Source organism: Ascidia mentula, chromosome 9, assembly GCF_947561715.1.
Source record: "Ascidia mentula chromosome 9, kaAscMent1.1, whole genome shotgun sequence".
Lineage (NCBI taxonomy): Eukaryota > Metazoa > Chordata > Ascidiacea > Phlebobranchia > Ascidiidae > Ascidia > Ascidia mentula.
Window position 1 is genome coordinate 1,764,837 of NC_138574.1, and position 16,368 is coordinate 1,781,204.

At 42.6% G+C, this 16,368-nt stretch overlaps 2 protein-coding genes across 3 annotated transcripts in view; one reads left to right on the top strand and one right to left on the bottom strand.

Moving 5' to 3' along the window:
• LOC145914788 (nuclear receptor subfamily 1 group D member 1-like) overlaps window positions 1-16,368 on the top strand; it is an 18,373-nt gene continuing 2,005 nt past the window's right edge. The window contains exons 1-9 of the mRNA XM_083002633.1: window positions 1-210; window positions 1,318-1,412; window positions 4,964-5,108; window positions 6,226-6,295; window positions 6,795-7,890; window positions 8,266-8,349; window positions 12,689-12,829; window positions 13,509-13,608; window positions 14,755-14,868. Of these exons, the coding sequence (XP_082858759.1) occupies window positions 33-210; window positions 1,318-1,412; window positions 4,964-5,108; window positions 6,226-6,295; window positions 6,795-7,890; window positions 8,266-8,349; window positions 12,689-12,829; window positions 13,509-13,608; window positions 14,755-14,868 (2,023 nt within the window). The 5' untranslated portion in view covers window positions 1-32. The remainder of the gene's footprint in view (window positions 211-1,317; window positions 1,413-4,963; window positions 5,109-6,225; window positions 6,296-6,794; window positions 7,891-8,265; window positions 8,350-12,688; window positions 12,830-13,508; window positions 13,609-14,754; window positions 14,869-16,368) is intronic.
• Window positions 15,619-16,368, bottom strand: part of LOC145914791 (uncharacterized) — a 14,746-nt gene continuing 13,996 nt past the window's right edge. For both annotated transcript variants that reach the window (XM_083002637.1, XM_083002638.1), the window contains exon 7: window positions 15,619-15,812. The gene's annotated coding sequence lies outside the window, so the exon portion shown is untranslated. The remainder of the gene's footprint in view (window positions 15,813-16,368) is intronic.

Consider the following 16,368-nt stretch of genomic DNA (forward strand, 5'->3'; position numbering starts at 1 on the left):
TTTAGGACTTCTTGCAACTTAAATATTAAAACATGGCTTCCGAAATTGATCAGACCATCGGCCATGTCGCGGCGCTCGAACGCGAGACTCTGGCGAACGACGCGCGCGACTTCTTCGACCGTAAGCTTCTGGAACGTGACGTCAGCAAACTGATTGCGTCACCAAATGCAAGTGGAACGTCCAAGTCGACGAACAAAAAAAAATCCACAGGTGATTTTTTGAACTAAAATGTGTGAAAATGTTTTGATAAAAAACGACATTTTGGGCGTTTGCGGTTTCACAAACCGCGAAAATTGGATCCTGTATCTTGGCGATCTTAAAAATATTGACACCACATTAAAAAAAGCAGAAGCCCGGGTTTCTTGTTGTCTGGACCCGCTGTAAAACATATTATCTCAACCAAAATGCATAGAAATCATATAACGGTGCAAGGGGACATTTGGCGAAATTTGCTCGAGTCAGAAACCAGACAAAGTACGCGGGTTTGTCGCACGTGGTTGTTTAAGCATATGTGATCCTCCCAGCCCTCGGCGGACGGGGCGCGAACTGTTTTGCATCTGTCTTGCGCGCGCGTTACCAGTGTTCCGTAATACGTGACGCCGCAGTAGCTTGTCGACGATTTGTCGTCGGCGCGGCACGGTTGAAGCACTTGGCCGTATCACACCGCACTGCCACGTTCACTGATCGAATCCAACTGTGGTCACGTCACTTCAATTCCGCACAATTAAATTCAATTTGAAAGCTTTCATTTGCTGCCAGACTGCACCTGGAAACTTGGCGATTAATCGTGCCCGGCACTCAACTCCGCTGGCCAATTTTCGATAAATAACGTAAACCCGCGTCCGGTTTCGGCCAAGTTTTGTTATCCAACAGGTACGCGCGCCTTGTTCTAATCCACAAGTTGCGTAATTGCCAACAAAACGCAACCTCCAATTGTCACACGCCCTGCCAATAAAGAGTCACCGCAAATAGACTCCAGAGGCGGTGGAAAAATGCGACCATCTGTTATGCGCTGACTCATTGCCCACAAATTAAACTGCATTAGCACTTCAAAAGTAGGTGCAGCTAACCTCGATACACAATTTGATTTGTGTGGTTTTGCTTTGGCACATAGAGAGAGATAATGTGGCGCTTTGCGTTGCTGTGAATACGAAATACTTAGCACATAAGTCTACAAGTGGGGATTGACGTGTCCTTACAAAATAGAATCGACTGTTACTTGGGCAATATATATTGTGTTCGGTAAGTGTATTAGTCACATGTGATCGTGTAATCCCATGTATATTTTACCTAATTTTCGAACATTTTGTTTCACAGCTTTGTCTCTCGACTACCTTGAGATGCAGTGCAAAGTATGCGGTGACAAGGCTTCTGGAGTGCATTACGGTGTTTACTCCTGCGAGGGCTGCAAGGTGGGTAATTGGCTGACAACATAAGTTTCATTGATCATTACAATCATTTATTTGGAACTGTTTAAAGAGTGGGGTATTATTATTATTAGGAAAAGTTTGCATAATGTTAGTTGGCAAATTTAATATCTTTTTTAAAGGGATTATAAGATTCACCACAATTAGATGACGTTGTGGTTCAATTCAATTTAATTAAATTTAATTTTTGTGTTTGTCATCAACTGCATTACAATGTACCGACAAACGCAGTTAAATGGGACTAGTCAAAAATCATATTTGTTAAGAGAGCCGCATGTAATTGTTGGTGGAACCCAGACTTTATGATAGAGATCCCTTGGTTTTAAAGTAAAACATGGGGTTCTTAGGCGTCTGTTTGCTATTTGCTGCACCCCGCTCTCGTGGGGTAGCTTATGAGTTAAGTTTATCCTGCAATAACGCAGTAATGTTTCATGTAATGAAACCGCCGAGCTCCAGATGGTACAGCGTTGGGCCTGGTTAGCCTAGGGTCGTGAGTTCAAACCGGGAGATGGACTTTTCAGATCTTGCTCCGACTTGTCGAGAAAAAAGTGGCTGATCCAGCTAGGCTGCGAAGCCTGTAAACGTAATGGGATCTCGCAATAACTACCACTCGGGTTGTTTTTGGCACCATGCAACAACATATTTAAACGTCAAAAATTTTACCGCTTTACATGCTTGAATAAACATACGGCTTCACAAGTGAATACGAGGGTCAAGTCAAGCGTCCTTCAAATTTTCTGCACCCACATTCCACGTGAAACTTACACCGTTGTAAGTGACGCGCTTGTCTTTAACTATAAACCTAATTGTTGTGAGCCTGCTACAATGTTTGGAAAACTGGGTCCTCGTTGTCGTGTTAAAATCCATTTGGAAAGTGTGGGACAAATGGAACTTTCAAAGGGAAACGCCTCACCGTTACCACACACACCTGCCACAAACCCACGCACTCTGTCAGAGCATCTCGGATTGCTTTGGCGACTCCTTGTGATGTTGTCAACTAGTTAACAAAGAATTTTAATAATCTGTTCTTCTGCCACATTTAAACGTAACATTTATTCATCGACTTTTCTACTGCAATCCTACAAGGCCTCCGGGTAATGGTACAGCACACAACAAACACCAACAAAAACGTACCAACACGAATAAATAGCAACAGAAAACATTATCTTAGTAAACAAAGTTTCACGTCAGTTGTTCCCAAGCTGAATTCCCACTACTAGGCCCCTACGAAGTCTTGCTCAGCTGCCACGAACCGCCTACGTTTTATCAAAAAACCGCCTATGTTTTATTCGTCGTATTTTATTTAAGGGCTGTAAATGAGTGTATTATTTGTAAATAATTCAACTCTTTAATGTATAACTTAAGTTGGTTTGTCCGCACCAAACATTTTGTCGAATATTCCTGCGAACAACCTGGTTGTCTTGCGCCTACTTCCATTGGTGCGCGCATACCACCGGTAAAGTCTACGTTATTTTAGCAAAACGTGTTTTTGAAAGCCTATTTAAAGGAAATTAGGTTTATTGGTGTTTTGGCACGGGAAGAAATGCTACGTTAAACTTGCACCGTTGGATTTGGGCGGTGAAAAGTGCTGCTGCATACAACTTTAATACTACTGTGGGGCATATGGACGCAGAATTGAAGCTAAACTTCATTGGGACCAGGCTGTCAAAACTCTTGCATTGACAGTTCCATTTCGCACAATGCATTTGAAATACACGTATTGAATATAGTACCACGCATACAAAAGGGCGACGTCGACGTACGGCTTTGAAATGCATTTGTTTGCCCTAATAGTTGTCTCGGTCACTATTGTCGATGCGTTGAAGCTTTCCTGGTCTGTCAACCCTCGCATGGCCCGAAACGCTTGAGCTCAAGAATTTGACAGTGGTGGCAACTCTATGAGGGACAATTTTTTTTGCAAACGTCAGATATAGTGTATGCTTCCGGGAAGAACAGGTATTTATCATTAGACGTGTGATGACTTGTATGTAAATTTGATTCCCCCCCCCATTTGTGGTTGACACCCGAACGGGGTAAAACTTTGTTCAAGCATAGGCGTGTAGCAGTCCCTATAGAAGTTTTACCATTTAACAAGTCTGACAAACTACTTTACATGGACCTTTTCCAGTCGAAAAACAAAAAACTTGTGTTTGAAAACGCGTTGCATCCCTACCAGAGGTAAAACATCGGCTAAAAACTGTGATCTACACACACACACCAATAAAACATGTCTTTTCGAAGCAGCAAGACATAAATACTAACATCACCAATACACAAACGAAAAAGCCAGACCTATGTTAATACAGAAAATGTCAAAACTGACTACAGGAATCCGCCTGTGCAAGTCGGTGACCGTTGTTAATAAAATTCACGAACACACACAATATATACAACAGGCCGAAGTGGTTGAAAGTCACTTTGCGGATGCTTACCGTCGCGACGGTGACGCGTCGTACCGAGCCATTGTTCCTTCCTAAGAACTTAAAACGTGAGTCTGACACGTGCCTAGGATTGTTAATTGCTTTGTTGCTCCAGTCAAACGTTAGGCGGCCTTCCACATTAAGAACAGCTACTATCGCAGCTAATGCATCGATGCAGGAGGGATGCTTTCCCACTACTGGGGCAAAGTGACAATGGTAGCACTTTTTGTGTGGCCCCTTTCAATGCCATCCTTAACGCAACACATAATTAATGTATCATGAAATTCTCGACTAATGCATTGGCTATTTTGTTTGTATTGAAGGTTTGCAAAACCGTCAGTTATGTTTCTAACAAAATTCATATTTATTGTGCTTCGTGATTTTATCTGTGTCCCAACCGAAACGCAAGGGAAGTCCGTAGCATGAACTTGTTTATTTTTGGCAGTGACTTACCCAGACCTAAAAGTCGTTTTACTGTGTAGAAAATTGCTAGCGCTTGCTAATGCCTTCCGGTAAGTCTAATTTGCTTCAGCCAGTTAGCACGAGGAAGTACAATACACAAGGTCACAACACCCTTTAAGGTTTAATCGTTCAACAGCCCTTCCAATGCCCTTGCTGTAATAAACGCTGTCCAACACTTTAACACCGCAGGCCTAGCTAGTTATTTGAAAAAATATATACTGTTATGTGAACAGACGCCATTGTTTAGTAACTGTCGCGTTTATTCCTTTGTGACAAATTCAATTAAAATATTTTTTAATCTGTTTTGAATCAAAAAAATTCAGAACACCTCGTACAGAAAATTCCCTTTTATTATTGTAAAAATATTGTTTTGAATTTTTTAATCTCTGTCAGGCAAAAAAAATGCAGTTGTTCAAGTCGTCAAAGATTAAATATTTGTGATTGCCTAAATGTAAACTGACGACGCGTATTGAATTGTTTGACGTAACAAGATGTTTCGAATTGGAGTCAACTGTTTATTTGTAAATGACTATTTCAAACAATTTAATTCATATAACGATATATTGGTGTCGTTGGTAATGACACAATGCTTAATCGAGGGCAAGATTTTGCCAAAATTAAGGTTCCCGTCTGACGACGTGTATTTGGCTTCAGGGGTTCTTCAGGAGGACGATTCAGCAAAAAATCACCTATCGCTCGTGTGTTCTGGATGGCGCTTGCAGCATAACGAGGGACAACCGCAATCGGTGTCAGACTTGCCGCTTCATGAAGTGCATTTTGGTTGGAATGTCAAAAGACGGTAAGTTTATCGCCTGTTAAACGTGCTTCTAACATTTGGCAGTGCGAGGGTCGTAAAGTTTCTGGCCATTTTGTCCATCGCTTCAGTTTTCAAATTAAAAATCCACCGAAGGATCGTTTACATGTTTTTCAGGTTGCCATTTGCAAGAATACTTTGTCTTTTTGAATGGTATTAAAAATAATTGTTGGAATTAATCTTAGCTGTAAACAAAGGACTATGTTTTTTTTCAATAAATATTATTTTTTGTTGTTGTATTAACATTAGTTTGAACGCACAATATCATCTCAAATCTTAAGATTCAATATTCCCGGTAAAAATCCAAAACAACTAAAAACGTTACCGCCAAACCAAGCAACAAAACCAAAAAAACGCTTGCGGTATCGATATCGTGATAAAGGGCGACGATACCGGGCCTCCATCTACAATCCAAAACCGCCATTTTAATCTGTACGTCACAATTCTTGGTAAGAAACTCGTTTTTTTTATTTCGCTCGCCGCGAGTTTAAATCGGTTCTTACTCTTCTTCACTCTTAGTGAAAAAAATTCCCTCCTTTTTCGCGTTCGGTCGCCGCTTCTCCGATGCTATCTACCTTTGGGTCTCGTCGCCGAAACCCTACGCGAGAAACCGCTTTTACCGCGGGGGAAAGAACTCGTGTAACCCGGCTGCACAGGAATGGACTCAGTTGCCTTATATAGACTTTGAAACCATTCCCTAATTTCCGATTGTGTCAATGCCACATGACACGTCAGTTTCGCTATTAGAGGTCATGGTCTTCGCACTCCGTGAAAGAAACTATGTTCACTATAAGGAGGTTAAAAGGGTGCAAAAATGCCCTCAACTTTTGCCACCACCTTGTCTTGTCCCCGTTGAAAAAAACACCGTCTACAGTCGGTTCATTCTTGTTAGCTTGTTGTATCGCGTGCAGAGAGGCTGCCGATGCGCGTGGCTGCTCTCAGACGAAGCGTGTACGTGTATTGAGCCCTCAGCAAAACTGTTGAACCAAATAGAACCCCTTGCAACTCAATACATTGTCTGTACATTTGACATTAGCGATTATTGTCTCTCACCGATCTCAGCAATTAGCTTCGCACTAAACTTGTTGTCCTTATATTTCAGCGGTTAAATACGGTCGGATTCCGAAGAAGGTGAAAGCTCGTTTGATTGCTGAACGTTTGGCTGCCAAGAGGTAGATGTTTGGCACATGTTTTACAATCACAAATTTGCTGCAACGAGAATTTAAAAAAAAATGTTTGCAATGTTATCTTTATTCTAACGACCGTCATGTTTGACCAAAACCTAAAACTTTTTAGGTTTCGTGAATTCCTAACTTGTTAAATTGTTACTGACGCTGCCAGGCATATTTTATTGCTGAATACTGCTCTTCTGACAAACTTTATTTTATTTACGTTTCTCAACGTTTCGGCTGTTGTGCAGCAGCCTTCATCGGGAGGTTTGTTTATGTGCCTTAATTTTGTCCACATTGCTTAACTTACATTCTTACCTCCTGATGAAGGCTGTTGCATAACAGCCGAAACGTTGAAAAACGTCGATAAAATAAAGTTTGCCAGGAGGGCAGTATTCCTCACTTGATGTTTTTTTTCTGATTTAGGTTAAAGTGCAAATTTCCACTTATCAATATGAGAATAATTATTTCAACAATAAAATCAAACATATATTTTTCATAGGCTGGAAGAGGAAGGGTTGAACCCCGAAAACATATCCCCGGCTGCGAAACAAACGACTGAACAGCTCGAACGGGCTTTGAACAGTCTGGTGACCCCGACAACCAAGTCGCCCACACAAACAGTACCGTGGGTTAATCGGCATCGTAATCGACCCTCGAGTCCTTCCAACCACCCGCTTCTGTACAAATCACTACACTCGCCTTGCAAATGCCCCAAACCTTGTCCAATGCCGCGCAAGGAGCCCCCAGAGTTGATACCTATGCATTATCTATGTCGCAACGAATCGCAGCGGGAATTCGAATTCCCCAAACGCCAAGAGCGCGATTGTTACGTAGATATGACGTCCACGCGAAGGCGAAGCGCATCGCCCGTTCTCTATGAAGACCAGAAGAGATTTAAACCTGCTCCGCGAGAAATTCGGTCTTCATCGGAATCCGTTCCAGGAGACCAGGGACTGGACCTCGGCCCGCCGGCTTTGATACTTCGATCTCCGGCAACGAGCCTTCTTCCAGCCCGTAGTCACGCACAGGCAGCGCGCGCTCGTGAGCAGTCCGAGATGTCTGCTCGGGCGAACTACTTACCACAGCACAGCAGCTCCGACGACCCGGTTGGAATGCGTGTAAATGTGATAAGACACTCAAACTCATCGCAGAGTTCCGCTTCGTCCAGCGGCGAACCATCACCCAAAGAGACCTTCGCCAAACCAGGGTCCCAACCATCGCGCCCCATGTTCCGTTACCCAACCCCAGGGGGGTACGTGTTTCCCCAAGACGCCGGGGTTCTTTGTAGATTTCCATGGTTGGCATGGGGGGGAGGTGTTACCAACGACCACTCCATTGTCCCCAACGCGATGTTCTACCCGGTCATGCGCCCCCTGACAACCGCCCCCACAGCCGCGGTGACGTCATCTGCAGCATTTGTAACGTCACCGGTTATCACAGCGAAAGAGGAGCCGCATTCTCCACGTCACCGCCCAGTGTCATCTTCGTCTCCAGACAGTGGCTGCCCCGAGGCTAACGATGGAGATCTCGAACACGCGAATAGCGACGCCAACCACAACCAGCACGCGAACCCTTCTGCCCTCTCAGCCATGCAGGTATGCGGGCCATATGACGTACGACTTCGTTTGGAGAATGCCGGAACATCCTCGGAATTAACACAAATTCCAAACAAAGCGCGTCGATCCTGCGCTAAAACATAATCGCTTTTAGGAAGAAACGCATTTCAATTAATAATATGCGGAAGAACTATGACGAAATATTATGTATTTTTTTTCGGACAGCATAAAGCGCCTTGCGATGAAACGAGATTTATGTCAAAATTGTGGCTTGCATTATGTCACTGAGAACTCCTTTAACCATTTATTATTTTCTATAATGTGAGTTAAGTTGCAACAGAGCCCACAAAGTCAGCCAAATTCACTTTTTGTTTTTTAAATCACAAAAAACAATATGTGTTTTTTACTGAACAGATGGCGTCCATCTTGCTGGAAGTTCACAAGAGCACATGTGACGTCAGCAAATACGCCGTCCTTCTGACGTCACGTGCCCCGAAGGTAAGTCGCCTGTTGTCAGTATTATCATACAATCACGCCTGGTATTCTGTTCGACCTTGTGCCATGTTCTTTGTCACGTCACAAAACACGACACAACCTTTGCATTATGACGTGACAATATGCTGCGGACGATTTTACTGGTGTAAGCAGGAGGGCGTTGCTGTTGTTTAAATATTATCCTTGTGCGCGTCAAATGTTAGGACGAAAGGGTGGCCAATCAAAGTTTAAGCGTATCAAGTCAAATGTCAAAACCTGATCGCGCAATTGTAATAAGCGCTAAGCCAACTCACAGTTGTCAAGTAATATGTATATGAATCTATCGCTAGGTTTTGATGGCGATTGTTAAATGTGCTGGCGTCACAATACATAATATTGAATATGGGCAAGCTGTTACGTGGAAATTGCATTGTTTTTCTGCAACCATTACTAACAGAACTGGAACGCGCAGTCTTTCCAAAATGGACCCCCGAAAAAACTTCCAAAACAGGCTAGTAGCACACAAATTCACAATGTAAATCCGACAGTAGTGATTACAAAAAAAGCACGTTCCAGCCGGCAGTTAACGTAAAGCATTTGATGGAGGACAAGTGTGCAGCAACAGGCTGCAAGCCGAGATGAGTTACTCACATCCGCACCATATGTTCAACAGCGGGGCATTGTCGTTGAAGAATGTCGTCCCGCGCAGACGTACTTCCCCGAAAACCTTTGCTGGCAAAAATGGGTTGCTGGGCGTCTACGTCACTACCACACGTACTCAGTCGCTCAATCATGTTCTGTTAGTGTTATGAAATGCTCAACCTTTCATGGCAGAGTAGTGTTGCTGCAATTGCCCGCATGCTAATCGTTGGCAATTGGGCGTTGCCTTATAACATCAAGGGCATTTGCGGCACATGTTTTTGCTAGCATTTAGTGAGACTCGTTTTGACACATATTTGCTGTATGTTTTGAGCGGAATATCTACGCGTTTGCCTAATACCACTTGGCACTAGAAGACGCCCATGGCTTAATGTTTTGATTGTTTATGGCTCTTGCAAAATGCAACCCTCCATGCTCAAGGGACACGTTTATTTCCATCAGTTGCCATTCTCCGGAAATTACAAAGAAATCGTTACTTTACTCGAAGTGCGTCGCTCACGCGAAGCAAGTCCAAGTTATCCCTGTCAAAACTCGCCCACTAACCCACATCGCACGATCGAAACGCCTCCCACCAACCCCCTCTTAGTTGTCGCTTCGTGGCACCTGACTCCGCGTAAACACATTCCAGTGCCTTTGTTTTTCGGCCAAAGTCGCCAACGGCGCGTCTTCACTAGGCTTGTAACTTCACACAGGGTCTCGGGTTACCCTAAAGCGCTATCGTAGCCCTTGTAGCCATAGTAATTCGTTTGTTTGTGGTGAAGATTAGATCTAGGCTGTTTTTAAACAAAGGTGTGTGGCATTGACCTGTAATATACTTGGCAACATTTTGTACAACGCAATCAGAATTATTCCGGACCAAATTCTCTTTGTCAATAACTTACAAATGGAGTTTGATATTTCACCGAAACGCCGTTATAGCGAAAAGCTTTGTCGACATTTTTTAGTATGTTTGGGCGCCCACCACAAACTGCCTAAAACAAAAAACAAACAAGCACGCAGATATCGCCATGTCTTTTGTCTATGTGGGCCACTACCGGCCCGGTTAATGTGTTGTGGCCGTCCACCGGAAGCTCAAAAGAACCTACTGACCCGACCTGTACTCCACTGAACTAACTGTTTGTTGTGATTTGGACAACAAGTCGGGAAACGAGTTTTGGTTTCAGCCTGACTTGTAGGATGGACGGGATAATGCGATTCTGAAGTAAGCTGTCTAGAATTGCATTGAGGTTATCGGGAAATATTGTGACTGGTTCCCTGACACTTTACTTTTGAAAAGGGATTGCGCGTGGCAGCCATGGCATGTTACATTGAACGTTGTAAAAATCCTGCTGGTTGCTGAGGGTGTTAAATAACTACATATATTTCTATTCGATATTATGACGTAATAAAAGGTAAAAAAGTAAATGGCCATTATGATTTTTTTTTGGTTAATCCAGTCGATAACCGATTTAAACCGGTTTAAACCAGTCACGTACATCAATAACAGATTGCCATTTGCCGAAATGAACTCAACACCGTTTGAACCGAACTGCGGCACCTCGCATAACCCCCATGCAATGATTTCACACGAATAACGGTTATTGTAACAACAAACGTTTAACTTTTAACTTAAGTGATTCGCACCTAATTAAACCATTCTTCGGATTATATCGAATCAATGAACGGTTTATTAATCTCTCAGGAGCGAATATGAATGACACCGACGTCACTTTTTAACTGATTGTTAGTCGAACTCGTCTAAACCGAAAAGCAATCACTGTCTATTTTAAACTCCATTTTAACATTTATGAATTGAGAATGCTGGGAAAAAACACTATCCTGACAGTTCGCACATTTATGGTTCAAACCGGTTTAAACCAGTTTGCGGCGCTTCATGTATCCGTGTTGTGTCACATTTGCCACATGAGGTTCAAGGACCGACCCTTCCAAATCATTTGTATTTCGGGGCCTTAACTTTGTTTGAAGTCGTTTTTGAAAAATACTTTTGCGGAAGAGTTTAGAGTTTGTTTTGTTACAATCAAATGTTTCCGTAGAAAAAACGCGGGAATTCAACGCATTGGCAGCAGCGTTTTTGCTTGTAATGGGTAAAACAACTTTAAAACGAGCTTTTTTGTGGCATATGGGGAGCGCGGAAGGACAAAGCGTCTATCATCAGGGAAACTAAAAAAAAACACGTTTCCCGTCTCCTCGAGTTACAGGAAGTTTCATATCGCAAAAATACTGCCGCCTACACCAAGTGCAGCCGTTAAGCCTGGTACGCTTGCAACTAACAGAATTATAGGCGTAAAAACAGGCAAACACGCACAGCCCGCCGAGACAACAACGTCCGCCCGTCGGGTAATGGAGCTATAGAAGGGAACTAACTTTATGATAGATTATTAATAAAGCATCACACGTCCAAAGTCGTACCAGTGCCGTTGCTAATTCTGACTCCCCCAGACTGTTTGTTGCTGTTACCAACCATCAGTACCTAACCCTTCCGTTCAGCAGTTTAAAAATCGTGTTAACGCGTTTGATGGCGCTTGGTTGCTTTTAAGACTTTTAAGGATGCTGACTAGATATCTTGTGGTAAAACCCATTCTATCACTCAATTCTTTTTCGGCTTATATAATGTTAAGTTACTTCTATAATAACGGCATTGTTAATATGTTTAAGACGAGTTTGTTGAGAATTGATTTTTCCTATTTGGAAAAGGAGTTTTGAACTATTACAAAGAGTCCATTTTGTAGAGTTTCCACATGGTTTTAAAAAGCTAGTCGCTGCCGTATTAAGCACAAACCAACCAACAACGCCACACAAAAATAAAGCGTCAACATTCATCGGCAAGTGTGTTTACCGTAAATCACTAATTTGGTCGTGGACGTGAACCATCACTATTCGCTCGGGGCGTTTTGTTTAACCACCGACTCACTCTCTCTTTTATCCTGAGCGAGTGGAATGAACTCGTTTAGTCCGTCACGACGCCATCTCTCGACCAATCAAAGATCGTCACGCGTGAGTGGCGCAGGAACGGGGTAACGCCTTTTTTCTGGGAACTTGACATTGGACCAGTGCAAATTGTTTACGCTTAGCTTTGCCGATATAGCGGCTCTGCCTTTTGTCGAAAAGGGCATATGTCTTTGCTTGTGCCGCCTTAATTCACGATGATAAAACGTGCTTAAAACGCTGATGTTATCTGTACAAACGATTAACTGTTCTGCGTACGAGGAAATCACAATCGATAGCAGGGCGCATGTCACAACATTGACGGAGTCACCTGGGTACGTATTTGGCGCCACACAAGGTCGTTGATGGCATTGGTGCCGTTGTTCGGGTCAAATTGTGGTTTCAATCTGTGGCGTGTGTGGCTTGCATCGAAAAAGCGTCCATTTTTCAAACCGGGTGCTCGGCTTTCAACATGGCGGCGAAAAAACTATGTGAAACAGAACCACAATGCAATAAAGATGCGATTCCCAACGTGGATTTTGTGGATAAATATAAAGGTTTTCGTGAGCTTATCTATGGTTTTAGGCAAAAACTGCTGAATTTCTCCGTTAAGGCTTTGGGCAACTGGCGCATTACAACAAAGCCAAAAACAACGATTTCGGTGAAAAACTGATTACTTTCTGTTTTGGGGATTTCTGTAGCCACTCAAACAACCTTGCCAGGTTCCCAAAAAGTTTTGGAAACACTGCAATAAACAATATTATTTCATCCACCACAGGGTCCACCTGATTGGTCGAGAGTCGAGGTAAGATTCGAGGCAGCGGTGCGAGAGGTTGTGGAGTTTGCGAGGGGAGTACCAGGTTTTGATACCCTGAAGCAGCAAGACCAAGTCGTCCTGCTAAAGTCCGGTACATTTGAGGTAAAGGGAATTTACTTTTTTGCTGGATTATGTAAAATTTTATTCTTTAAAGTAGTTATCTTGGATGATTATGCAATAATTTAGATCACCAGTAATCACTTTTCGCAAGAATTTTAGTGCCACGAACCCAAGACCACTCGAAGTTGTCAGTGGGGGATCTATAATGGGAGATTATGTATAAAAATTTCTGTACGAATTATGTGATAAACTGCATCTGTCTTGTAACACTGAACTGTACTTTTCTGGTCTGGTCTTGGTACTGTCAAAATAAAAATTTTCCAAAATAAAATAATACTATGTCACTATTATTTACACCTGGTAAAGCGCGAAGATCATTTTTTGGAAAATAATGAGACTTTTTAAAAGTGCCAACCAGAAAAGTACTGTTGTTTACCAGAGTACGCACGGTTGGGCATTGGCCGCAGACGTGGATACGGTGGATGAGTAACCTTTGTCGGGGGGTTTACAACTTTATGATGAATGGCTGCGATAAAATGACAGATATTTTTATCACAGATCGATAGATTTCAATGCATACTGCACCGAATGACGTCACACTTTCGCACTTAAAACCCTGATTTCATGTGGTCTCAGATGACCTTGATAGTGCAATAGTGCTTTCTGTAGCCATGAATAGCGCAAACACATTATATTGATAGTTTTCTGTTTCGGTCATCAGGTGTTGTTGGTTCGCCTCGTGACGCAATATGACGCAACATTTGGGACTCTTCCCGTTGATGACGTGTTACGTCGCAACCGAAAGCAGCTTAGCAACAACGGTGAGTTAATGTTACACCCTGGATCGCCATGCAAAAAATTGTTTCTCCTTTTCAACTTTCAGTTTCGTTGTGAATTACAATCAGTGACTTTGATCGTGAATTTCTATTTTAGGGACCAGTTCTGTTGCAACAGTGGTAGCGGTTTTAATTTGATGCAATTTATGGGCCCTAATGCGTCGCACTGATTGAACTCCCTTCCGTAGGGCCAAACGACCCATTATTGAAATCCAGAACTTAATAAACGAAAGAAACAAACAATTTATTCAAATTTTGGCACAAACGCCACATAATCCGACTCAAAACATGTGAAATTCGACCCTTTTGCCGATATATTTAATTGTCAATGATTGTGTGGTTTTGCTCATTTACTATTGCATTCTTAGGCAATTTGAAAGCTCGGTATGCGACACAATTATCTGGAAAGGAACAAAGTTTCAAATTCACTGAATTCTGCTTAACGAATGAAGTTATATAATATCCCGTTCGTTATTATGGTCCCATAATCAGTCTTTAACGACCTACACGTGATTTACAAAAACGTGATTTTATGGTGAGGCACCGAGGTTTTAATCGAACATGCTGGATCGAAATAGTTTCTGCGGGCGTAGAGTTGCACGACTTACAGCCACAAGAAAGGACCATTTTTACTCCAAGCTTCAGGACGTGACAGTGTAATCGCGTAACTATTTGCATCGAAAACTTAAAAGCGACAGCAATTATGAGTCGAATGCAGGAAACTGCATCTGGCAATCATTTAGTCGCGGATACGACAAACGGAAATTAAAATTTGCCCGGGTAAACAGCAGATTGAACCAGAGTTGTTTATTTAGGGACTGAATGGCCAATCGACCCTTTCTGGCCCTTAGACTGCTAAATTAGTGATCAAATTTTTTTCAAGTCCAATAGGCATTCGCTTGTGCAACCATTCATGTTTTGTGTCACTAGAGGCCATTGCCTAATTCGTTTGGTTATTTGTTCGTTGACAAAGAAATTACGTTTCATAATAGTTTAATCTATTAAAATGGCCCTGTGGCCCATTGTAAGTTTCTTTGTGGTTCGCCACAGGGCCATGGTTCACGGTATGGGAACTACTGGTCTATTTAATACGAGGTAACACAGCGATTAACATATTCCTTATCTTCACAGGATTAAGAAACGATTTTGTGGCTGCCGTGTTCGACTTAGCAGAAAAGTTCGATTCGTTCAACTTAACGGAGACCCAACTTGTGCTCTTTAGCGCCCTCGTGCTGGCAGCGCCGGGTAAGAAAATATCTCGTCTCGTTTTGTTTCGTATTTGTATCAGGTTTTCAGTGCAAATCTTTCTTCAAAAAATTATGCAACGTTTACATACCACACATAAACAAAGTAGGCTATTTGCTTGCGTTGGTGCAATGACCATCAATAGGCATGCGCCGAGTTTCTTTAATATAGTTTGTCAACGCTAGTCTATGTGGAGCATATTCAAAACCTTTTTGCCCTTGGGGAAATATTACCAACACGAGTGGAATATAGTTTGCGCATTTTTTCACGAAATTTAAAACGGAATACATTTTAATACACGGGTGGAAAAACACTGAGCTGCGGCAAGGTTAAATGCCAACACTTTCCGCGCAACTTCAAAACTAAACGTGCAACCACTCGGCACGAGTTTTACAACGAAGTGTGCGACCTACCCACAAATCACGTTTATGCAGCTTCTTTCAATTTGCATCACGCCACTCTTAAATGCGAACTCGACCGATTCTAATGCCTTGAAGCCACGCAGAGCGCCGTAACCTTTCCACGCAGACTGTTATAAGGCATAAATATGGAATATTTTTAAGCGCGCTTCTTGCAGCAGCCATATATGAAGACATCATGAGCCGATCTGCGTATGTTTGCGTCAATGCTGTTAAATATAACGAAGATGTAATTGCTTGATTAAAAAATAGCGCATTTTAAGAGGGCGAATCACGCACGCGAAAACATGTAAAGAACATTTAATACGGACATGGCGTCGGCCATTTTTTTATTGCTTGAATTTTCTGAACACCGAGATAAAGCGGCGTTCAAGGTTTTAATCGATAACATGAGACATTTGTTACAAATGAGGCGAATTTTATTAAAAAAACGTCTTTGTAATAAGAGATTCGTAGAAAATGTTGCTTTTTGTTCAACACATTTTGTGAGTGACGATCCACCCGCTTTTCCATTGAGTGACGTCACTGCGACAAAAAAACAACGGGATATTAATAAACATTACAACTTGGGAAGGAATGGTGCCTTCATGTTGCCATAATCTATTCCTTTATTAAGCATTATCTTTCTGCCAGCGATACCAATGTATTGGGATAAGAAATGAAATAATATTAAACAGAACGTATCCGATTGAAGTCAGTTGGTTTATTACAACGTATGTACTTGGTTTATTACAACGTATGTACTTGGTAAGGAACTTGTGCGACAATATTTATAATCTGATAAATATGGCGGCATGTAATCGATGCGATTTAATCTACTTCGCTCGCTAGATCGTGATGGAACCTGGTTGTAAAACGCGTTTGCGAGACAAAATAAACCGGGGGTGGCACAGGTCCATTTTTCCACCGCGCGTGGGTCGTCCCTGGACGACCCGGTGGTTCCGCGGGCCCACATATGACACCGGGTGGCCCCGGGACGACCGGGGCTTACAGTACACCGGACACGGGCTCAGCTAAGGACAAATAATTATCGCAGACTCGGGTGACTTTGCACAGGAACCGAGGCATATCCGTTGCTTGT